Source organism: Acomys minous (assembly GCF_964271855.1).
Source record: "Acomys minous genome assembly, chromosome: 12".
In the NCBI taxonomy this organism is placed as follows: Eukaryota; Metazoa; Chordata; class Mammalia; order Rodentia; family Muridae; genus Acomys; species Acomys minous.
The window spans coordinates 88,228,688-88,252,707 of NC_140493.1; the positions used below are offsets into that span (position 1 = coordinate 88,228,688).

The 24,020-nt window shown below is 48.8% G+C and overlaps 2 protein-coding genes across 3 annotated transcripts in view; both read right to left on the bottom strand.

Moving 5' to 3' along the window:
* B4GALNT2 (beta-1,4-N-acetyl-galactosaminyltransferase 2 (SID blood group)) overlaps positions 1-1,432 on the bottom strand; it is a 48,676-nt gene extending 47,244 nt beyond the window's left edge. Inside the window, exon 1 of the mRNA XM_084749920.1 lies at positions 1,345-1,432. Within this exon, the coding sequence (XP_084606046.1) occupies positions 1,345-1,358 (14 nt within the window). The 5' untranslated portion in view covers positions 1,359-1,432. The remainder of the gene's footprint in view (positions 1-1,344) is intronic.
* Positions 1,433-14,521: 13,089 nt separating this feature from the next.
* The window catches only part of IGF2BP1 (insulin like growth factor 2 mRNA binding protein 1), a 50,446-nt gene continuing 40,947 nt past the window's right edge, over positions 14,522-24,020 (bottom strand). For both annotated transcript variants that reach the window (XM_084749918.1, XM_084749917.1), the window contains exons 14-15: positions 23,619-23,732; positions 14,522-21,174 (exon numbers count right to left, since the gene is read on the bottom strand). In XM_084749918.1, coding sequence (XP_084606044.1) covers positions 21,082-21,174; positions 23,619-23,732 — 207 coding nt within the window. In that variant the 3' untranslated portion in view covers positions 14,522-21,081. The remainder of the gene's footprint in view (positions 21,175-23,618; positions 23,733-24,020) is intronic.

The following is a 24,020-nucleotide window of genomic DNA, read 5'->3' on the forward strand; positions in this document are numbered from 1 at the left end:
GGACTCCTGAAACCCTTAGCAATGGGCAAAGGCCAAGGCTTGCCATCCTCCCTTCTCTTCCTGCATCCTTTGTGAAACAGGTGAGTGCTTAAAAAAAAAAAAACATAAAAATACGGATCTCTGTGAGTTAGAGGCCAGCCCAGTCTACAGTGCAAGTTCCAGGACAGCTAGAGCTGTTACGCAGAGAAATCCTATGTCAAAACAAAACAACAACAACAACAACAACAAAAAACCAACGAACAGTAAAATAAAAATTAAAAATAAAATAAATAAATAACATCATAACACATAAAAATCTTGGTGTATAGTCGTCAGCAAGCGTCTTACCACTCAGCAACACCCTCGGCCTATTTTAAAGTGTTGAGACATGGTCTACAAAGTGAGTCCAGGACAGTCAAGACTACACAAAGAAACCTTGTCTCGAAAAACTAAAATAAATAAAAATAATAAATAAATAAAGTGTTCAGACAGGATCTCCATCTGGCCTCAGAATTGTAGGCCTTTCTCCCAAGCAGTTAGGATTGAGCCCAAGGCTTCCTGGGTGTCAGGCAAGCACTCCACCAACTGAGCTACACCTCCCTTAACCGTTCGTTCGTTCTTTCTTTCTTTCAGAGAAAATAACCTTTGAGGTATGTAACGCACACAAAACTGCTTTCTAACTCACAACGCTCAGTTCTGATCCTTCTAGGTACTTCTGTAAAAATTAATCGAACACGTATGTCCAAGTACATTTTTTTCCGCGTTCATTTTTAAGTAACCTTTGAGCCTCTTCAGAGGTCAGTGCTGCGGTGCACTGAGGTACAGCCGAACGAGCGTCTTACTCCAGACCTGACTTTCTGAAATCCTTGGGTCTGCGAGGGCGGCTATGGAACCTTCTGGAAAGAACTCAGGGACCAATGTTCCTGCACTTGCTTAAGCCCGCATCCTACTGCTGCTGCCCGGGTCGGGTCGGCGCCTCAGGGCTGCTACCTGGGCACCCAGCACCCGCCCCCCCAAAGGCACGACCCACGCACGAACCTGCCCGGGTGTGCTCTTGGCCACCTCCTGGTCGATTTTTTTTTTCCTACGGGAAAACGGTTCCCGGTTTGCCCGGGCGCAGCGGCGGAGGCAGAGGGCTAAAGGGGGGAGGCCGCGGCAAGGGGCGGGGGTGGGGGGTAAAAGGAGGAGGAGGTTTCTGCAAAGGAAGGTACGCGCCGTGCCGGGCGATTGCTGCCACCCAAGTGAAAACTCCCGGGGCTCCACGGGTCACTTGCCCGCTGTCTGAGCTCTCCGGTGTGCCGTCTCCACACCTGTTCCTCCCCAACATCGCGCCCTCAAGTTCCTCGGGGCCCCGGGGACACTCACTAGCTGGAAGTCATCGCCGCTCGCTCTAGCCACCTCTCTGCCGACTGCCCGGCGCAGGTCGGGACCGGAGCAGGAAAAAGCAGCGAGTCCCCGGCACCGTACCCGCCCACATCCCACATCCCCCGCCCAGGCGCTGGACCTTGCCTTGCGCCCAGGCTGCGTTCCAATAGTTTTTGCCACCATGTGGGTTGATCCTTTATGACTCTGAAGCTCCAGGGGCCCATTATCCCTGGAACGAGATGGTCCCTGCGCCGACCACCGCCCCAGCTTTTCCTACTTAGAAGACTTGCCAGAGATAGCTCCTAACGCTTAATTTACGTGTATAAACTACCACAGCCCCAAAAGACAGTTCTGCAAATTGAGGCAATCAAACAGTAAGCAGCGTAAACCGGCTTCGACCTACTTTGGGTGTATTCTACGTTCCTTGGGTTCAGGGCTAAGAATGCAACCCACCTCTGATAAACCCCCCAGGCCAGCCCAGGACATCTCCTTAGTGGGCTGGTCTTTCTGAGGGAGGTAGAGCGCTTAGACTGGAACCAGGTGAAACTGGTTCATTCATTGCTTTCTCTCATCAGAAACAAATGGCGTCACCCTACTTGTTGTGTTCCCTCTCCAGGCTAGTCCTCTGGGCTGTGGGGGCGGGTCTTAGCACACCTTAGTTAACCTAGGTGCTCAGTTCCGCAAACCCCCCGCCCCTCTCCTCCACCGCGCGCTTCTCTTCCAAATTCTTCCTCTTTCTCCGCCTCCCTGGGTCAACAAGCGTATCCACCCTACAGAGAAACAGTCTCCTAGCTCACTCCTACATCTCCCTGTCACCTCGTCCCCTACCTGCCCTTCCACAGTTTAAATCTCGGTTCTCCCTAATCTAGCCTTTGCCCTACATCCACCTTTCCCCGCAACACCCCGCCGCCAACTGTCGTGACGAGACCCCCAGGAAAGTAAAACTGCAGTTGTTTGTAGTCCGAACCCTCTTACAAGAACTTTAGCCTGCCACATGATGCTTTTTTTGTTTGTGACGGAAGAAAAAGTGAATTTCCCACGAAATTGTTCCGCATCTGTATTTGTGAAACCCTTTTCGAAATGTCTTGGGGGTGGTTTTCCGGAGGCTCTTTTCTAAGCGGTTCTACGGTTTGATTTTCGCCCAGCCAACTTGCGCGAGGCCAGGCCGCTAGTTTCTCTTAGACGAGGATTGCGTGCGATCCTCTGCTTACGCGCGGTATGTATTTCTTTATAGCTTGCTGCGTCCCAAAAAGGAAGAAAGGCTGAAAACGAAGTAATTCTAAATACCCAAACTGGAAGAAAGATACTGTCAAACTTTTCCAAAGCCAGATGCCCGTGATGGGGCACATCTGTAACCCCAGGAGGATCAGAATTCAAAGTCACTCACCCTTACTGGGAGGGTGAGGGAGCTTGAAGCAGAGAATTCAAATCTGGACTTGCTCTGGGTTAACTGATCTTTTCCCTTAATGTGGCACCGATTCATGTGACTGAGTTAATGGCTGTTGTGTCCAGGAAATCTCTATTAAAGGAATATTGGGTTCATTCTAATACAATCATAGCAAAATTTTTGTTAATTCTGCTGATATACCTTCCCTCTTAGCGGCTGAGACTTCCAAGTCAGACTCTGGAGTGAGCCGTCCCTTTTCCTGCCCAGGTCCCAAGTTCTAACTTTCGTTTTATCCTGCCTCTATGAGGCTCCACTGTAGAGAGAGGTCCTGTTTCAGATGCAGGACTAAGAACTGTTGCACAGAAGCCAAAAAGAATATGGACACCAGCTGGGCGTGGTGGCACACGCCTGTAATCCCAGCATGCGGGAGGCAGAGGCAGGCAGATTGCTGTGAGTTCGAGGCCAGCCTGGTCTACAAAGTGACTCTAGGACAGCCAGGGCTACACAGAGAGACCTTGTCTCAAAAAACAAAAACAAAAAGAGAATATGGACACCTTGTGGGTTTTCTCACCCAGTCTATTAGTATCAGGTACAGCTTTTGTTAAAAACCCAAAAGGATTCAAGGCCAGCCTGGTCTACAGAGTGAGTCCAGGACAGCCAAGGCTACACAGAGAAACCCTGTCCCAAAACACAAACAAAACACACACACACACACACATTCACACACACACACACACACACACACACACACACACACACGCGCACACACACACACATTCACACACACGCACACACACCAAAAAAAACCCTAAAGGAGCCGGAGAGAAGATGGCTCAGTGGTTAAGAGCACTGACTGCTCTTCAAGAGGACTGGGGTTCAATTCCCAGCACCCACATGGCAGCTCACAAGTGTCTGTGACTTTAAAACCTGACACCCTCACGCAGATATGCACTCAGGCAAAACACCAATGTGCATTTAAAAAAAAAATTGAAAAAACAAAACAAAAAGAAGCTGAGTGCGGTGGCACGCTCCTTTAATCCCAGCACTCGGAAGGCAGAGGCAGGTGGATCTCTGTAAGTCCAAGGCCAGCCTGGTCTACAAAGCAAGTCCAGGACAGCCAAGGCTACACAGAGAAACCCTGTCTCGGAAAAAGAAAAAATTAGAGAAAGAGAGAGCTTTTGTAGCAGGTGAATAAATAGGGTCTCCTGAAGGATGGGTACAGGAAAAGGGCAGGAAGGGTTGTTTCCTTCAGGTGTATGTGACCATCTCCCCCCCACACACCTCAGGAAGCCGAGGGACCTGAGCTCCACACCCCTGCCACAGAATAAGGAAAACAATAGTAATCTCTACAATAATAATGCTACACCTATGGCCACTCCCTAACAGAAGGCAGGGAGAATGGCAGGACCTGAGATGCCACACGTATCTACTACTCCTTTCTGTGATCAAACTGCAAGTGTTCTTGGGGAGGGTAGCTATGAAGCAGAGCTCCGTGCTGCAGCCCCCCCCCCCACCCCCACCCCGTGAGGCAATCCTCCAGAGCGGAGAGATTCTGTGGTCATGCAGGTAACTCACTCACCTCACACTCTTGGAAACAGACCCAGTGAACTCATGGGATCAACACACTGAACTTGGGTGCAACCGTTTCTTTGTTCCGTCATTGGCTCTCTACCTGGGGTAACTATGTTGAGTAGCTAGTCAAACATTAGCAGGATTGGAGGCCATTGGCGATGGACCCACCCCCCCCTGTAGTCAGCTCTCCCACCTCTTAAGCCTTGAGACACTGTCTCACTATGTCGCACTGACCTCCTGACCTTCTGCAAGGGCTGGGACTATAGACCTGTGTCTTCATACCTAGTTTATGTGTATATATGTACATCGAATGCCTGCCTGGTGCCCTTAGAGGCCAGAAGAGGGCATTGGATGCCCTGGAGCTGGAGTTCCCCGCAGTAGTGAGCTGTCCAACATGGATGCTGCAAGTCATCCTCTTCAAGGTCATCAAGTACTTAAACTGCTGAGCCATGGGCTGGAGAGGTGGCTCAGAGGTCCTGAGTCCAATTCCCAACAACCACATGGTGGCTCACAAGCTTCTATAGTGTGATCTGATGCTCTCTTCTGGCCTGCAGGTGTGCATGCAGATAGAGCACTCACTCATATACACAAAATAAATAAAGTAATTTTAAAAAAAAAATATATATATATATATATATACACACACACACACACATACATACACATCCCAGCCAGGTGTTGTGGTGGCACACGCCTTTAATCCCAGCACTCGGGAGGCAGAGGCAGGTGGATTGCTGTGAGTTCGAGGCCAGCCTGGTCTACAAAGTGAGTCCAGGACAGCCAAGGCTAACACAGAGAGACCTGTCTTGAAAAAAAAAATATTTTGCATCCCAGCACTTGTGAGGCAGAGACAGGTGGATCGGTGTGAGTTCAAGGCCAGCCTGGTCTACAAAGTGAGTCCAAGGCAGCCAGGGCTGTAACACAGAGAAACCCTGTCTTGAAAAACGAAACACATTTCTGAGCCTTTTCTCCAGCCTTCAACCCCCCAACTCACTCATTTATTGATTGAACCCCCTTTTCTCTCTCTCTCTCTTTTTTTTTGAGTCCTCCATGTATCCTATCAATCCTTGCCAAGTGGAAAGCTAGCAGAGATTTTCTCTACTTCAGTCAGTAGTCTGCCTTTTCATTCTGTTTTCCTTTGCTGTGCGGAGTCTTTCTGATTTTATACAATTCTCAGTTATTCATCCATGTGATTATTTCCCTGGGCTACTGCAATACGTCTTGGAAAGTACATCCCCTGCTTACATCTTCTGGATTTTTCCTCAAGCAGCTTTAAAGTTTCAGATTAGCCATTGAGGTCTTTGATAGGTTTGCGTTGAATTTGTTGTGCCAGGTGGTTTCATTCTTGGGCCTGTGAATGTCCATTTGTATTTTTCTCCAATATATGTTGTCTTGAGCTGGAGAGATAGCTCAGAGGTTAAGAGCAGCTTAGGCTCTTCCAAAGGTCTTGAGTTCAAATTCCCAGTCAACCACATGGTGACCTACAACCATCCATAATGAGCTCTGGTGCCCTCTTCTGATGGGCAGGTGTACATGCAAGCAGGGCACTGTATAACTAATGAATAAATAAATATGTTGTCTGGCAACTTTAATGAAGTGCGGTTGGCTGTGCCTACGTAGCTTTATTTATGGGATGTCTTTTGACATTGAAACACGGCAGTGTGATCTACACAGACATGTTAGGCTGCACTCATAGCTATTCTAGAACATTTGAAGCCCAAGCTCACAGGTTGGACACTCTGCATTTGAATCTTTTGGTCTGTGTGTGTTTTGTGTGTGTGTGTGTGTGTGTGTGTGTGCGCGCGCGCGCGCGCGCACGCGCGCGCATTGTGCTGTTCTGCTCTCATGGCTCTGACATATACCTTGAAGCCTGGCGTTATGATGGCTCTGGCCGCTGCTCTTTTTCTCATTGCTGTGGATGTTCTGGGGGTACATTTGAATTTACGCAACATTAACTCTGCCAATCCATGCACCTGGGGCCTCTTTCCATCTTCGCGTGTTCCAAATTCTCTCTTTAGTCACGTGTGGGGGTTCACACATGTTCTCTCAGCATTTGGGAAGTAGAGGCAGGGAAGTCAGGAGTTGAACTTCGCCCTCAGCTTCATAGTGAGTTCTCACTTCCTTGCTTAGCTTAGGCCTATTACTAGGTGGTTTTTTGTTGTTTTTTTTTAAACCCTCTTGTGAATGGAAATGTTGGTTCTGATTTCTTTTTCCTTTTTTTCTTTCTTTCTCTTTGGTTTTTCTTTTCTTTTCTTTTTTTTTTTAAGTTTTTTCGAGACAGGGTCTCTCTGTGTAGCCTTGGCTGTCCTGGACCCGCTTTGTAGACCAGGCTGGCCTCGAACTCACAGCGATCCACCTGCCTCTGCCTCCCGAGTGCTGGGATTCAAGGCGTGCGCCACGACGCCTGGCATCCTTTTCTTTGGTTTTTCGAGACAGGGTTTCTCTGTGTAGCCTTGGCTGTCCTGAACTCACTCACTCTGTAGACCAGGCTGGCCTCAAACCTACAGAGACCTGCCTGCCTCTCCCTCCCGAGTGCTGGGATTAAAGGTGTGCGCGCCACCACACACAATTTAGATTCAATTTTTGTCACAGGACATTTATTGTCACAAGAATTTTTTCGTCACAAGAAATTTATTGTTTGTGCACTCCAGGCAACCTGAAGAGCAAAGAAAACAGACGCAAAGTAGAGGCAACCATGCAGCAAGGTTTTAGCATGCTGAAAAATTTCAGGTCCAAATTAAGAGTGGTGCTCTTTAACAAAAACAGCCTCAATCTTTGTAATGGAATGAGTGGCAAATGAGCCAAACATGGTTCTTCCTAGGAAAAATCCAGCCCAGTGGACACTGCATCAAAACCAGTACACGGACTATTTATCCTGAGAATGGGACAGTTTAGCTGTCACATGGCAGGATGCCAAAAACTCCCATCCAGCTCCCTGCACAGCACCTTTCCAGTGAAAGGCACCTGATATGCTTACTTGAAAGTCTTTCAGGGGCTGGAAAGATGGCTCAGAGGTTAAGAGCACTGTCTGTTCCTCTAAACGTCCTGAGTTCAATTCCCAGCAACCACATGGTGGCTCACAACTATCTATAGTGAGTCTGGTGCCCTTTTCTGCCAAGCAGGCATACATGTAGGCAGAACACTGTCTAGATAATAAATAAATCTTTTTTTGTTGTTTTGTTTTTTTGTTTTTCGAGACAGGGTTTCTCTGTGTAGCCTTGGCTGTTCTCGACCCACTTTGTACACCAGGCTGTCCTTGAACTCACAGTGATCCACCTGCCTCTGCCTCCTGAGTGCTGGGATTATAGGCATGTGCCACCACACCTGGCTTATAAATCTTATTATTATTATTTTTTTTTTTGGTTTTTCGAGACAGGGTTTCTCTGTGTAGCCTTGGCTGTCCTGGACTCACTTTGTAGACCAGGCTGGCCTCGAACTCACAGCGATCCGCCTGCCTCTGCCTCCCGAGTGCTGGGATTAAAAGCGTGCGCCACCACGCCCGGCTAAATCTTTTTTTTTTAAAGATTTATTTATTATATATACAGTGTTCTGCCTGCATGTACACCTACAACATCAGAAGAGGGCATCATATTACATTACAAATGGTTGAACTCAGGACCTTTGGAAGAGCAGACAGTGCTCTTAACCTCTCAGCCATCTCTCCAGCTTGATAATAAATAAATCTTAAAGAAAAAAAAAAAGTCTTTCAGGACTGACTTCACAATGACCAGGCTAATGATTACACTTAATACCAGGTTGTGGTATTGTATTATTTTCCTTAAAGTCTATATGATGATGATGACGACGATGATGACAGCAATGACGATGATGTTTGGTATTTTTGGTTTTTGGCTTTTTGTTTTGTTTTGTTTTTCAGACAGGTTTCTCTGTGTAACAGCTCTGGCTGTTCTGGAACTTGCTTTGTATACCAGGCTGGTCTCGAACTCACAGAGATTCCTCTTGCCTCTGCCTCCCAAGTGGTGTGCGCTACCACTGCCCAGCATTATTTTTATTATTTTATTGATTGATTGATTCATGTATTTACTTATTGGTTTTTCTGTGTAACTACCCTGACTGGCCTAGAACCAGGCTGGCCTTGAACTCACAGAGATCCATGTGGCTCTGCCTAACCACCACAGCAGGCTTATTTGCTGCTTCTTGAGCTGGACTCTGCATAATCAGAGGCAGTAGGAAGGAGTTAAGTCCCTGACAAATGGCTTCTGTTAGCCACTAGGGATATTTGGTTATTGATGGATGCACGCCCTCCCCCCCCCCCCCTTGAGTGTCATGGACTGTAATACAACGGAGGAAGACCAGGCATTACTGAGGAAATCCCACGTGTGAAAGAAGGCTCGTTAGAACAGAAAGGACTAACTCCACAGCAGAGGTAACTCGTCCAGGAGTTTTGATGAGACAGCCAATGCAGCAATGGGATTGCCCATGCGCTGTGTTGGACTTTGCTAACAGTTTTGTTGTTCTTGCTTAGTAAGGCCCCAGCTACCGCTAGGTGCTTGGAACGGACAATGGTGGGTCTTAGGATTCTGTGTACTTTCAATTAAAAGATTCTGGAATAGACAGACTTGGTGGCACATGCCCTTAATCCCAGCACTGGAGAGACAGAGGCAGGTGGAGTTCAAGGCCAACCTTGTCTACAAAGTGAGTTCAGGACAGCCACTGCTCTGTTACACGAAGAAACCCTGTCTCAAAAAAAACAAAAACAAAAACAAAAACAAAAAACAAAACAAAACAAAATAAAATGAATTTTAAAAATTAAAAAAGGCCGGGCGGGGTGGCTCACGCCTTTAATCCCAGCACTTGGGAGGCAGAGACAGGCGGATCTCTGTGAGTTCGAGGCCAGCCTGATCTACAGAGTGAGTCCAGGACAGCCAGGATACACATAGAGAAACCCTGTCTGGAAAAACTAAACTAAACTAAAATATAAATAAATATTTAAAAAGATTCTAAGAGCCTGGCCGGCTGTGGTGGTGCACGCCTTTAATCCCAGCACTTGGGAGGCAGAGGCAGGTGGATCGCTGTTAGTTCAAGGCCAGCCTGGTCTACAAAGTGAGTCCAGGACAGCCAAGGGCTACACAGAGAAACCCTGTCTTGGAATAACAACACAACAACAACAACAACAAAGTAGCAAATGCCATCTTCAGTGATATGGAGGCATAAAGCCAAACACAGTCTTTCCTCCCCAAACTGCTTTGGTCATGGTGTTTCCCCTCAGCAATAGTGACCCTAACTAGGACACTAGCTTATATAACGCCAGAAAGTGCCATGCAGGGCGCAGAACCAGCGCCAGGAACCCTGATCAGCTATGATCGTGTCACCCAAGACACACCTGTTTCAGTAAGCAATAGGTGAGGGACAGGTGACTATACAGTGGTGTCGGCCAACTGCCTAGGTTCCAGCTGCTGAGAGCTGCCCTTGAGCCCATAAGGAAGCCCACACTCTTTCTCCTGTAAATTACCCTCAGTAAAGTCACCAGTTCCAAGCTTTCCTTGGGTGGAGTCATTTCCTTGGTTTGGCATTTCCCTAGAAAGGGCTGGAAAGGGTCTATTTAGAGAAGGGTGTAAATTGGGCCCATAAGGTAGTCAAGAGAAACTATTAAACAGGAGAGCAAATAGGATCTCTCTGGTTCATTCAAAAGCAGCTGTAGGGCTGAAGGGAGGGAGGGTTCAGATGTTTAAAAAGAAAGAAAGAAAGAAAGAAAGAAAGAACGAAAGAAAGAAAGAAAGAAAGAAAGAAAAAGAAGAGCTGGAGAGATAGCTCAGTGGTTAAGAGCGCTGCCTGCTCTTCCAGAGGTCCTGAGTTCAATTCTCAGCAACCACATGGTGGCTCACAACCATCTATAATGTGATCTGATGCCCTCTTCTGCAGATAAAGCACTCATATACTATAAATTAATTAATTAAAAAAAAAAAAAAGAAAGAGGCCGGGTGTGGTGGCGCATGCCTTTAATCCCAGCACTTGGGAGGCAGAGGCAGGCGAATCGCTGTGAGTTCAAGGCCAGCCTGGTCTACAAAGCAAGTCCAGGGCAGCCAAGGCTACACAGACCTTGGACCTGTCTCAAAAAACAAAAAAACAAAAAAACAAAAAAAAAAAAAAAAAAAAAAGAAAGAAAAACAAAAAAGCACTGCTTTTCCTGAGGACCCAAATTTGGATCCCAGCACCCACACCAGGGAGCTTATAACCACCCCAGCTCTGGGGGATCCAATGGTCTTTTCGGGCCTCCTAGGGCACCCACACAGCCATACATAGCACACACACACATAAAGTATAAAAAATTGTAATAATAGATATTACAATCTCACTTTAGGGTGCTGGGAGGATAGCTCGGTTGGCAAAGGGCTTGTTGTGAGAGCATGGGGGTTTGCATCTTGGATCCGCACTACACATGAAAAAGCCAGACCTGGAGACAAGGGTCTATAATCCCAGGACTGGGAGGTGAAGACAGGCAGCTTCCTGGAGCTCCAAGTTCATTGAGAGACCCTGCCTAAAAAATAAGCTGGAAAGTGGTACAGACAGACGCCTGCATCAACCTTTAGTCTCTCTCCCTCTCTCCCTCCCTCTCTCTTTCCAGACAAAGTTTCTATGTGTGTAGCCCTGCCTGTCCCAGACTCAACTTTGTAGACCAGGCTAATCTCGAACTCACAGAGCTCTGCCTGCCCCTCTGCCTCATGAGTGTGGGCATTAAAGCCGTGGGTCACTTCCCCCAGCTCCCACCCCCTTCTTCCCTCCCCTTGCCCCCCCCACCTGTGCTGTCCTGGAACTTGCTCTGTAGACCAGGATGACCTCAAACTCACAGAGATCCACCCGCCTCTGTCTCCCAAATGCTGGGACTAAGGGTGTTCGCCACCACTGCCCAGCTGCTGCTGCTGCTTCTTCTTCTTCTTCTTCTTCTTCTTCTTCTTCTTCTTCTTCTTCTCCTCCTCCTCCTCCTCCTCCTCCTCCTCCTCCTCCTCCTCCTCCTCTTTCTCCTCCTCCTCCTTTAAGATTTATTTATTTTATGTATATGAGTGTACTGCCTTCATGTAACACCTGCACTCCAGAAGAGGGCACCAGATCACATTATAGATGGTTGTGAGCCACCATGTGGTTGCTGAGAATTGAACTCAGGACCTCTGGAAGAGCAGACAGTGCTCTTAACCTCTGAAGCCAGCCAGCTTCTCCTTTTTGACACAGGGTCTCACTATAGAGCACTGGCTGCCCTGGAGCTTGCTATGTAGACTAGGCTAGCCTTTAGCGCTTAGAGATCCACCTGCCTCCCAAGTGTTTAGATTAAAGGCGTGAACAATCACCGAGGGTGTTTTCGATTATTTTTTAATTATGCGTACATCTTATATAAGAGTGCTCTATTTGCATAAATGCCCACAAGCCAGAAGAGGCATTGGATCCCATTATAGACGGTTATGAGGCACCATGTGGTTTCTGGGAATTGAACTCAGGACTTTTGGAAGACCAGGCAGTGCTCATAACCTCTGAGCCATCGCTCCAGCCTGACTTTGGGCTTTCTTTCTTTCTTTCTTTCTTTCTTTGTTTTGTTTTTTAAGACAAGGGTTTCTCTGTGTAGCCTTGGCTTGTCCCTGCACTCGCTTTGTAGACCAGGCTGGCCTCGAACTCACAGCGATCTGCCTGCCTGAGTAATGGGATTAAAGGCGTGCGCCACCATGCCTAACTTCCACTCTGGGCATTTTTATGTGTTTTCTGAAAGCCCCCTCTGCCTGCCACGCAGTTACTTGTTTGCATTACAGCTGGCTTGCTGAACCTTTTGGCTTTCTTGGACTCTTATCTCAAAAGGGATGGCTCCACACTACCCATAGCTTTCCTCTTCTTCACCGCCCGCCCCCCCACCCCCAACTTGAGATTCACAGCTCGCCTGCCCAGGGGTTCTATTTCTGAAATTCTAGTACAATTGTCCTCAAGCAGGCGTTTGAAATACTCAGAGGATGGAGATGCCTGCCAAACAAGCCTGATGATCTGATTTGATCTTTACAAGTCACGTGGTGGACGGGGAGAAGTGACTCCTGCAAGCAGCTCTCTGATGTTATCTGCATATGTTCACTGTTACAACATAACTTTTTTTTTTTTTTAATGTCATCAGTGGGCTGGAGAACTGACTCAGTGGTCAAGACCACTCACTGGCTGCTTCTCCAGAGGACCCAGCTTTTGTTTATCAGCACCTATGTGGTAGATAACAAACCCCTGTAATTCCAGTTTGGGGGAACCACACGCTCTCTTCCGGCCTCTGGCTGCATCTACATGCGTGTGATGCACATACATACATTCAGACCCCCCCAAAATATAAATACAAACTAGAAAACAAGATAAAATCTTTACAGATAAATAAGCCAAGGACGGTGACACATGCCTTTCATCCCATTGCTTGGGAGGTGGATCTCTATGAGCTTGAGGCCAGCCTGGTCTCCATAGTGAATTCCAGGCAAGCCAGGGGAACAAAGTGAGATCCTGTCTCAAAACAACCAAAAGGCCGGGTGTGGTGGCGCACACCTTTAATCCCAGCACTTGGAGGCAGAGGCAGGAGGATTGCTGTGAGTTCGAGGCCAGCCCGGTCTACAAATCGAGTCCAGCACAGCCAAGGCCACACAGAGAAACCCTGTCTCAAAAAACAAACAAAACAAAACAAAACAACCAAAAGGAACAAATGCATCAAAGTGGGGGACAGCTGCGCAGTTCTGAACAGCTCAGAAGAGCAAGCAATTTTTGCACTGCTGCCTGATGGAAACTGAAGCTACACACAGGAGGGGCTTCTGGGAAATGGGAGTTCATCATCCCACTAATGGGATAACTAGTCTCTGCTTCTCTATACCATGTGCCTTAGTCAGGGTTACTGTTGCTATGATAAACTGTGACCAAAAGCAAGCTGGAGAGGAAAGGGTTTAACCAGCTTAGGCTTGCCACTCAAGAAAATCAGGACAGGAGGAGCTGGGAGGCCTGATGCAGAGGTAATGGAGGGGCGCTGCTTACTGGCTTGCTCCCCATGGCTTGCTCAGCCTCCCTCCCTCCCTTTTGTTTTCCGAGGCAGGGTTTCTCTGTGTAGGTAGCCTTGGCTCTCCTGGACTCCTTTTGTAGACCAGGCTGGCCTCGAAGTCATAGTGATCCGCCTGCCTCTGCTGGGATTAGCCCAGCTCGCTTTTTAAATTTAGGACTTACTTCCAGTTTAAGCAGCTGAGGCCTGGTATTATACTCCTGAAATGTCAGCACTGGAGACAGGTGATTTAGAGTTTTGAGGCCAGCCTGGGCTACACAGCAAGAGGCAGGTGTGGTGGCTCTAATCCCAATACTTGGGAGGCAGAGGCAGGAGGATGTATGCAAATTGAAAACCAGCCTGGCCAGCAGAGGAGGTTCCAGGACCACTCGGTGAGGCAGGAAGGTGAGGCAGGAAGGACGGGTGCTGATCCTTATTCCTGCAGTGCCTCATTCTCCGGCCCTTTGCGGAATTGTCGGTGGAAGGCACCACGCTCCAGTGTGAAGCAAAGCAGATCTCGAAGAGGGGGCCCAAACGAAGCGCATCGTCCCTTCTAAGGTTTCCACATAGCCAAGCTCCCTTTGCCAGGGGCCTCTCACCCTCTCACAGGTGGATGGGTTGGAAACCCGTGTGGTAGATGATGGATAGGTCCTGAAATGAGCCCAGGCAGCAGAAACAATAGATTTGGAGCTATCCTCTATGAATAGCCGCATTTCTGTGAGGGGTTTGCCAAACAAGAAACTGCTTAGGACAAAGGGGAGGAACCCAAGACTTGATGACAACAATGCAGACCAGGGGTTGAAGCAGAAGGCAGCCATCTGAAGCCGAGGGGGTGCAGACTAAGGCAGCCTGGGCTACACAGTGAGACCATACCTCAAAAAGCAAAGAAAGGAAGGAGGAAAGAAAGAAAAAGCTGAGCTTGTGAAGGCTATCCCTCACACGTGAATTAGTAGTGTACTTTCACCTGTACAACACATGGCAAAACTCAGGTGTTTCGTGGCACTGTTCCAGGTCTTCAATGCAAGCGCACAGCAGAGCACCGCGGCTCCTCACAGCAGCAAGGGAGCGAGGCAACCTGTGCCCTGAGCTTCCTGCCCATAATTTCTCGGGGACACAGATGGTGCCAAGCCGACCCTGACACATCTCCCTCTCCTCAGGGAACACCCAGGGCTGCACTCACCTCCCCCATCCCTTCCCAGAAGCACAAACACACACACACACACACATTCAGGTTTTCAACGTTTCTTTTTATTTTGAGATTGAGACAGTGAAATGAAATCGTGTAGTGGCTGAAACAACATTTACCGGGAAGGAACCCCGGCCTGCTTATCCATCAAAAAACAAAAACAAAAGCCAAACTTGCCAAGTCCGAGGCAGCTGCCCACCTCCCCCGGCTTCAAGAACAGAGAAGGGGGGGGGCGGGAGGAGGGGACAATCAAATTCATGGTTGCGATGGCTGGCAGAGTTCTGATAAAGTACAATTTTCAAAGTTGTCGCCGTTACAGAGCACAACAGTCACAAGCAGCAGCCCTCCACCCCCTCCCAGATTTCCATCCAGAAAAAGAACCAATTCCTCACTAAAGTTGCATCTGTGCCTTAGGGGAGCGGGTTCTTTTGACTTAACTGTTTCAGAGACCGCAATAAAGAATCTGAAAAAAAGGGAGACCTCCAAATGGTAGGAAAACGATGTTTACTTGCTAAGCTAATTGATCATACGCTTAAATTCATTCCGGATGAGCTTACGAGCAGTGGTTCACAAGAAACTGTAGTCACAAGTGGTCCCCCCCCCCCAACCACCTGCCAAGAGAAAACATTCCCCCAAGCCACAGTTTCTGCTTGGGGGTCTTGAAGTCACCTGGCTGGGAGGTGGGGTCTCACTGGCAGCCATTGGGGTGGGGATGTGACAAGCCAAGGAGCACACTGGGAAAGCTGCACCTGTTCATAACTACATGGCATTACCTTAAGTGAAAAAAGATTGCCAAAGAGTGAAACTTATGTAAGGGGGGGAGGGGGAGGAGAACAGTTTAGGAAATTCATCCCCGTTACTGGAAATTGTCTTCCTCCCTTAAAAGATTTTTTTTTTTGGTTTTTAATTTTTTTTATTATTTTTTGGAAAGTATTTTTAAGGTAATATTTTTTCCTTTGGAAAAAGAAACCTTTCCCCCCCCCTAACCTAAGCAAGTGGAGTTGCCACTACCTAATTTCTCTATATTTTTTGCTAAGAGGTAGATTAAAAACAAAAGTGAAACGGGGTTTCTATAAGGAGGTCCTTTAGAGGGCAAGGAAGGGGCTAGGTCACCCAGTGGCGTTCCCCAACTACACAGGTGGCGTGGGTGAGTCTGGTGGACTGGCCAAGCCCCAGGGCAAAGGATCCTGCTCCATCTCAGAGGCAATAGCCCCACCCCCTTCCATGGAGATGGGGGGGGGGTTTCAGTGGAGGTAGAGGATCGTCAAGAAAGCCTGTTGAGGAGGCCCAGGAGCTGAGGGATCCCAGGCCAGTCCCAGAACTCCCCTCCAACCAGTGCTCTAAAGGAGCCAGTCCTTTCCTCACCAGATGGTCCACCCAAGCTAAATGGTCAGAGAGGGACAAGCTGGAGGGGAAAGGGGTGAAAGCATGGGTGAGGAAAGCAGAAAGGGGGGGGGGGAGATACACGAGATGACGAACCCTGCCAACCCGACCTATGTGAGTGGGGGATCCCGGCACGCCTGCCTGATCCCGGAGACAAACCTTTTGTGGCATAAAGCCTCAACTCTCTTCAGGCTGGGAGTCAAACCCGCCTTATTTCCAATCTTACTGTAAGGACTGAGGTAGTTCATCCATTTACACTCATAGTATTCATCATCTGTGATTACAAAGGACATGTGCTCCAGGAGCTTCCTGATATTTACGAAAAACAAACTCTCTTCTTCTGTCAGTCCACATTCAACCATGTGAGGGCATCAGCAATGGTGCCACCAGACCCTGTAGGGCTGAGGTTCTGGCCCCTCAGGCGCGCGGCCTCTCCCATGTCACGTACCCTCACCGAGATGTATTCAAAGGAAGAAACAGGGAGTTCCAGCTGGTGTTACTCTATGTCTGAATACAAGAGAAACTTTTCTGCACCTAAAACCATCGAGTTATCTATCTGAAAGGAAAATGGCTTTGTCCATCCCCTGGCGTTGCTCTCTTCAATCTTCCTACAAATGCCCTGTCAGGCAGAGCTGTTTTCCTTCTACTGGTTTTCAACAAACAGGCAAAACAGTTGTGTGGTTTGAATGGCAAAGCCGCTAGGATCTCCCCCCCCCTTAGGGAAAGGAAAGGAGACCTCACCCCAAAGAGAGGGGAAGAGCTGCCTAAAGCACCAGCTCCTCCTGGGGCTCAGTTAGGCTTGGTGCCCTCTGGGGCTGAGGTAGTTAGTAGCACTGATGGTTCCCAGTTTGGCAGAGGGTGTCTGGGAAGGGAGGAGGGGAAGGCACCCTTGAGAGCTAACTGAGGCCCCTCCTCACTGCCAGTCTGCCAGGCCTGAAGGGAACTTCCCGGTGCCATCTCTGCCGTGGGGACAGGAGGAGAGCCATTCAACAAGGAGCCCAAAATATTCCCTCCTTCCCCAAAGTGCAACAGGGAGCCAGAGGGCCCCCTTCATTCCCTGCTCCCTAGCCCTTAGCAAGCACCATCCCCAAATCTCCCCAGCAGTTTTAGAAGAGTGGGCACTTGTCTTTAGTGTACAGCCTCCAGGCCCTCCCCCTTGCAGACAGGCCTAGGAGATGTAGAAAGCTGGCCGGCCACTGCTTTTTTTGTCTCAGAAAATAGTCTCTCAGCCTCTGTCTGTCTGTCTGTCTGTCTTTGGCACAAAGGAAAACGGACATACAGACCCACTTGGGGCATCTTGCTCCAGCATCCTCTGGGTTTTGACACGGGGTCTCTTCGGGCCAACGGTGAGGCATGAGATTTCCCCAGAAGCGGAGCGCTCAGGGAGAAAATGAAAAACAGAAAGGACCAGAAAGAGTCAAGGGCCACACAACTTCCCTGTCCTCAACTATGGTTCCTCCTGCCTGCCTAGACCCCCTCCAGCAACCAAGTCCACAACTCAAACTGCAAAAGGCAACCAGACCCCAAAAGGGTTAAAGCCACTGCGGTGTACACAGCAGATGCAGCTTCAAAGTCAGTCAGTGAATCAAACCATTTGGCTTTTTATGTCTTTCAAAGAATTTAAAAAATAGATGCTAAGTAGATGGTCCTTTCATTAAAAATACATGTGTAGCGTGCACACATACAACTCTCTCTCTATACACCTTAGAGCACAGAAGCATTTTTTTTTTAAAGTTGCTTTTCTCAAAACGGTCCAAATCTCCCAAGTGCTTTTTGTAATAGTTTGCTATCTTACCTAGGACAGGGAGGTAAAAAAAAAAAAAAAGAGGTAACAAACAGGCAAAGGAGCTGCCCTAAAATCTGGCCTAAGACAGGCCAGGCTCTCCCTTCCTGCTGACCTCTGACCCCTAATCCCTATTCTTGCTTTCCAGTATGCCAACTTACACAATCCTCCTGCTGGGCAAGTCTAGCTCTGACTGGAACCTTGCTTGGCCAATCCACGTAAGTTTTCAGGTCCCTTGCCACACTTTCTGATCTCTTCAGGGAGCTCAATCGGCCAAAGGAAAGGGACTTGGGCTTCAGGTGTGAAGGGAACCGAACACTCAAACAATCTCAGTCCAGGTATTGCGGGATCCCCTCCCGTGGTCACTTGAACCGGGGATCGAAGCATGCTTGCTGCAAGAAATCCACTTGAAATCACTAAATGGCCGATGTCTGAACATTGTCAGCTTTGTTTGGGGACAAAGGACGAGCCAGGTGGAAGCTGGGAGACTCTTTTCTTTGTGTCTGGGACAGGTGGTAGGCTTTAATTCTATTGGCCTGTGATCATCCTAAAGACTTTGTTTCTCTCTTTGGACTATAAGGTCTGGAGCCTATGAGGGGCTGTGATGGGGACCAAGTGGTACGATCATGACAGGGAACAAGTGGTTAAGATCATGACCAGGACTGGGTGGTAAGATCCTGCCTCAGTCTCGTTCAGCATCTTCCCCGTCCCCCCCCCTGGCTACGCACCACCCTAAAGTCAAGAATGTCCTAACAGGTCCGCTTTTTAGATTCAAGCAGATGAACCTAGGGAAGGCAGGGAGCTGGGGGCGGGCAGTCCCTGAGGACCTGCTTGCCTTGCAGTCTATGAATGACACAGACTAAGAACAGCAAGGTGGGATGGAAATGAAACAATAACCAAAAAATAAAACACGAGAAGCACCGCAGTTTGCAGCGGCAAACCCGGGTGGGCCTCTCCGACGGCGAGAGGGCGGTCTTGTCTTTTTCCCATAGACGAAATCTTGGCTCCCGTATTTTTTTTTTCTTAAAAAAAAGAAATACAGGTTTTCTTAAAAGGGTATATTTTTTAGTTATTATTTCTCTCCTCGATAAAACGGAGGCAATATCTTAAAATAACAGCACCACGGGCAGGACTACCCAGCTAAGGCACTGGCTCACAGGAGGAGGGGGAGGGGTGCCCACAGGCCATTTGGTTAGTGGACACTGCTGTTTGGTCCCCAAGGGTTCAAGCTCTGCTAGATCTTAAATCCTGCTTCGAGGTCAGAGATCGTAACCCAGCAAAGTCCTGGGCCCCTTGGGGTTCCCCGCTCCACCCTGGCCCTCCTCCCCTGGATCCAGCCCCCAACTCCCCACCTTTCCCCATAGGGCCTGTCCTCCACAGAGCGCCTAAAGAGTTACTGGCTCACGTAAGAAATTATGAAACATAACTTTCTCGTTTTTTCTTTTCATTAAAAAAATAAAATATTCAAGACTATCAGCTTCTCTTTTGCTTTTCTTTTCTTTTTTTTTATATAAAATATCAGCAAGCCGCAGAGAAAGAAAATAAAAATTAAAAAAGTTAAAAAAAAAATTTTTTTTTTTTAAAAGAAAGAAAATTAAAACCAGGGTTTAGGGAACAAAGGAAAATCATTGCTGAGGTAACTTTCACACCTTGAGGTAGTTTACTTTAGCACAGCACTGCCTGGCTCCGCCCACATATCACGGTTGCTTTGTCACTGTAGTCCTTGCAATGTTGGGAAGAGGGGAGCTCAGTGCATGGGCTTTTCCACACGCAGAGAGGCCTTCCTTTCTTCCCAGCACACTTGATAGTACTGTCCAGGGTAGCTAAAGTGCATCACCTGGCTAATATGCATTACAATCAGTACAGTATTAGGAGGGGAGGCCTAGCCTCACTTAACTGGTGGCTGCCGTCCTCCAGAAGGGCTAAACTTCCAACAGGTCACATCGAGCCTGGTACATTAATAAATTAAGTGTGTTCGCCCCTTTGTGCACAATGCTGCTGGTATTCTGAGGTTTGTTTTCAGGCATGCCTTTCATAATGACAAGACAATTCATGGAGGCATTAAGCAGTCAGTTAAATACTCCTCTAGAATAAAAAAAACAGAAGCGATAATTCTCCAATTTTCTAAGGTTGTCAGCTGATGGACTTCAGGCTTTATCGGGAGCTCAGGGCTGGGCTCTAGTGCCACCACCACAAGGAAAACAGTGCCGTGGCGGGGACGCGCCGCGATGCCTGCCCCAGCCCTTGTAAGAGCACATGGATTGGGGTGAGAGCACCTTTGGGCCACTCGACTCCTCCACGGAACTGAGACTTTAATCAAAGGGAACTCACACCCCCTTCCCAGAGCTCATATATCCGACCATTAAAATAGACTTTAAAAAAAAAATTATATAAAATCCGCCTGAGAATATGATGGGAATCAGGGACAGTGACCAGCCCCTGCCCTGCTGAGCGCGGGCCACCATGCAGGACCCACAGGGGGAGAGAGGGGCATTAATGAGGTGGGCTGTCCTGGTAGGGACGCGCCAGCCGACTGAGAGAAATTTCTGTTGGGCCAATTTTCCAAGACGGCGATCCGCAACAGCTCAGCCACAAGGGCATACTAATTTATTTATTTATTTTTTTTCCTTTTTGTGATGCCAAGGATGGAACCCAGGGCTTTGCCCAAGCCAGGCAAGCACTGTGATCACTGAGCTCTATCCTTAGCCCAAGGACTCCTTTTAAACGTGGATCAGTATGCATTTTAATTATTATCTCTCGCCTTTATATCTTATACTCTGCCCAGCGACTGGTTAAGGAAGGACCGGAACAGCAGGTGCTCTCCACAGTTACCACTGTAAACACAGCTGTGTGCCAGGCCTCCTCCCTTGACCCCTCACCCATAGAAACAAGGCTGAAACCGTGTAAATGAATAGGGGAAGGTGTTGGTCAAGGCATTAAGAAGGGGAGGAGTTTTCATCAATTAACCAAGAAGTCAGGAAGGGGCGGGGATGGGGTTAAGAAACAAACCATCCTTTGAGGTTTTATTAAAACCTGAAGGAAATTTTATTTCTCTCCCCGTCTCCCCCCCACCCCCACCCCCACCCCGGGATCCGACACACCCTTCTGATGGCTGGAGAGCTTCCCTCAAAACAATCCACGTTTAAAAGCAACCCAAGCTACAATTGCAATGGTAATATGCCAAAGGGTGGGCCGAGGCCAGCTGGCTCAATTTGGGGGGGCGGGGAGGGGGGCACGGTGGCAAGAGATCAGGATTCCGCACTGAGCCGGTTTTCTCAAGACAGTGTGCAAACCTGATCTCCAGCCAGGCCCAAAGGCCCCTGATTCCCACTTGTTCTCAGGCCTGCTGGGAAGAGCACACTGGCCCTCCACCGGCCCTCTAGTTTTGCGGTCCGCCTGCCGATCTGGAGCCACAGGGACAGGAAGGGGCGGGGTCACTTCCTCCGTGCCTGGGCCTGGTTGCTCTGTCCTTTCTGATGCTGTTGCTTAACCTGAGCCAGGATGTCTCGGATCTTCCGCTGAGCCATCTGCATTGAGAACAGGCAAGGAGGAGGGTGAGGACCTCATGCTTCGCATAACAGCAACAGAGAAGCCACCTGCAGCTCAGTAGGATCATTAAATAGAGGAAGAAGCTAAATGGAACCACAATTCCTAGGCATGAGGACATCTCACGACAGCCCAATCGTAAGCCAGAAGGCATCACTTTAAACTCCCACGCAGAGACACAGTGCTGGCAAGAAGGCCAAGCGCCCAGACACCGCGCACCCAGCAGTGATGTCACAGTCCGCCCCCTATGAGACAGATGAAGCACCCAAGAGTGGCTTCCACTTTCCTTCTTAAAACTTTTCCCCCTTGGAGCTGGAAACATGGCTCAGCGGCTGAGAGCACTGGCTGTTAGTTCCGAGGACCCTGGGTATTCCAGCTCCTACGTGGAAGCTAACAATTATTAAGCTCTTGTTTCCCAGCGAACCCAAGGTGATCGTCTAGCTTCTGAGGACACTGTGCACAGTACAGACATACGTGTGCTGTGGCTGGCAAACACCCATTCACATTAAAAAAAAAAAAAAAATAGCAGGGCTGGTGGTGCACGCCTTTAGTCCCAGCACTTGGTAGGCAGAGGCAGGCAGATCTCTAAGTGCAGAGTTCAGTCTGGTCTACAGAGAGAGAGAGTTCTAGGATAGCAAGGGCTACACAGAGAAAACATGTCTTAAAAAACCAGGAAAGGGGGGGGGTGGATTTTAAAACAGTCTTCCCACAGGGTGTAGTAGCACAAACCTTTAATTCCCTGCACTCCAAAGGGAGAGAGGCAGGTGAATCTATGAGTTAGAGGCCAAGTAGGCTACACATCGAGTCTGTTTTGTGAGCACATGAGCACGCGAACACACACACACACACACACACACACGCACGTTTCCACTGACTCCTTTTCCTGTTTTCCTGAACAACCGCATTAGTGTCTGCAATGCACCTGGCACTGTGTGAGCACCTGGCACCGTGTGAGCCAGGATGCGACACTCGTCCTTCCAAGCCTCAGTCCCCTCATTTGAACAATGTGGGTCTCATGAGGCGTAACTGAGTCAACAGACACAAAGCTGGGTCCACTATGATCATAAGTCTCAGCTACAATTCCTGTCTCTCTCACTGCTTCTCAAAGATCCTTAAGAGAACGCGGCCAATACAGAGAGGCTGTGTGGGGTTGCGCTCAAAGTGTGAGTTCTGCCCCTCACTGCTCAAGCAGCCCCTGGGGGGGCCACTGCACAGCAGTAAACTAAAGATGACTGAGGGTTTAAGAGAGCCCCTTTGAGCCGGGCGTGGTGGCGCGCACGCCTTTAATCCCAGCACTCGGGAGGCAGAGGCAGGCGGATCGCTGTGAGTTCGAGGCCAGCCTGGTCTACAAAGCAAGTCCAGGACAGCCAAGGCTACACAGAGAAACCCTGTCTCAAAAAAAAAAACCAAAAAAAGAAAGCCCCTTTGTCAACCATCTTTTCCTCCCCTTGCTGGGGAGGTCAATAAAAACTTTAACCTAAGACTGGCTCATCTTCCTGGCTTCAGAGCCACGCCAGGGACTTAAAGGAAAGGGGATAAAAAGTTACAGATGGCACAGAGCCAGGTACAGTGAGTGACAGACATGTGTGACCCCAGCTTTCAGGAGACTGAAGCAGGATTACTGGGAATGGCAAGCCAGCCTCATCTAGACAGTGGGCTACTGGTAGGCCAGAGGGTTAAGTATGAGAAAACCCAGGATGTCACTAATTGTACTGTCATCCTTCTGTGAACAAAGCTGAAAACCAACTTCCTATCCAGTTCAAAGGGGGTTCAGGACACCACACAGACCATGACTATACAGCGGATAAAATCATTAATTCCATACATAGACATTCTCCCTTTTTAAAATTTTATATGCCTTGGTGTTTTGCCTGCATGTCTGTGTGAGGGTGTCAGATCTTGGAGTTACAGAACAGTTGTGAGCTGCCACGTGGGTGCTGGGAATTGAACCCGGGTCCTTTGGAAGAACAGTCAGTACTTTTAACCCACTAAGCCATCTCTCCAGCCCCCATAAACAGAGGTTGTTTCTTGGCCACCATGTGGTCACTGAAGACTGCACCCAGGTTTGTGCTTGGTGATAAGCACTCCCACATCCCCCCAAACACAAGATTTCTGTGTGTTAATAGCCCTGGCTGATCTGCAACTCGCTCTGTAGATCACGCAGGCCTCGAACTGCCTCTGCCTCCAGAGTGCTGGGATTACAGGCATGTGCACTTTACCCAGGGAGCCACTGAAGACTAAGCAGAAACAGAACATCCTCACATTCATTTCTTACAACCTGAACAAGACCAACCCAGCCCACAGCAGGTGGATCATGAGGTGGTCAGGCACAGGGCCTGTGCAAGTCACACAGATCAACCACGAGCACCATGGTTTTCCTGCTCCTGGCTCGAGTCCTCTGGAGATAGGGGAGCACGGCACGTACCTGGCTGGCATAGAAATGGCCGATGATCTTCACAATGACTTGGTCGTTCTCATCCGGGGTCTGGTCTCTTGGCACTACCACCTCAGCTGCGGTCAAGTTCTGCAGCTCGTTCACCTAGGGGGTGGGGCGGTCAGAGAGAAGCTCAGAGTACTAGCAATGAAATGTGTGTGTGTGTGTGGGGGGGGGGGGGAATGAGGGCAACTCAATGGTAGAATGCTTTCCTTAGCACGTATGATGTCCTGGGTTCAAGACCTAGCTCCACAAGAAGGGGGCGGGGGGGGGGGGGGGGGCTGGAGCTGGGATAAGGCAGGACGGAAGGATTCGGTCACTGGATGTGGGAAGTACAATCAGGTCAGTGGACAAATGAACAGAGGTGAAACGCCTACACAAAGGCGTGAGTTT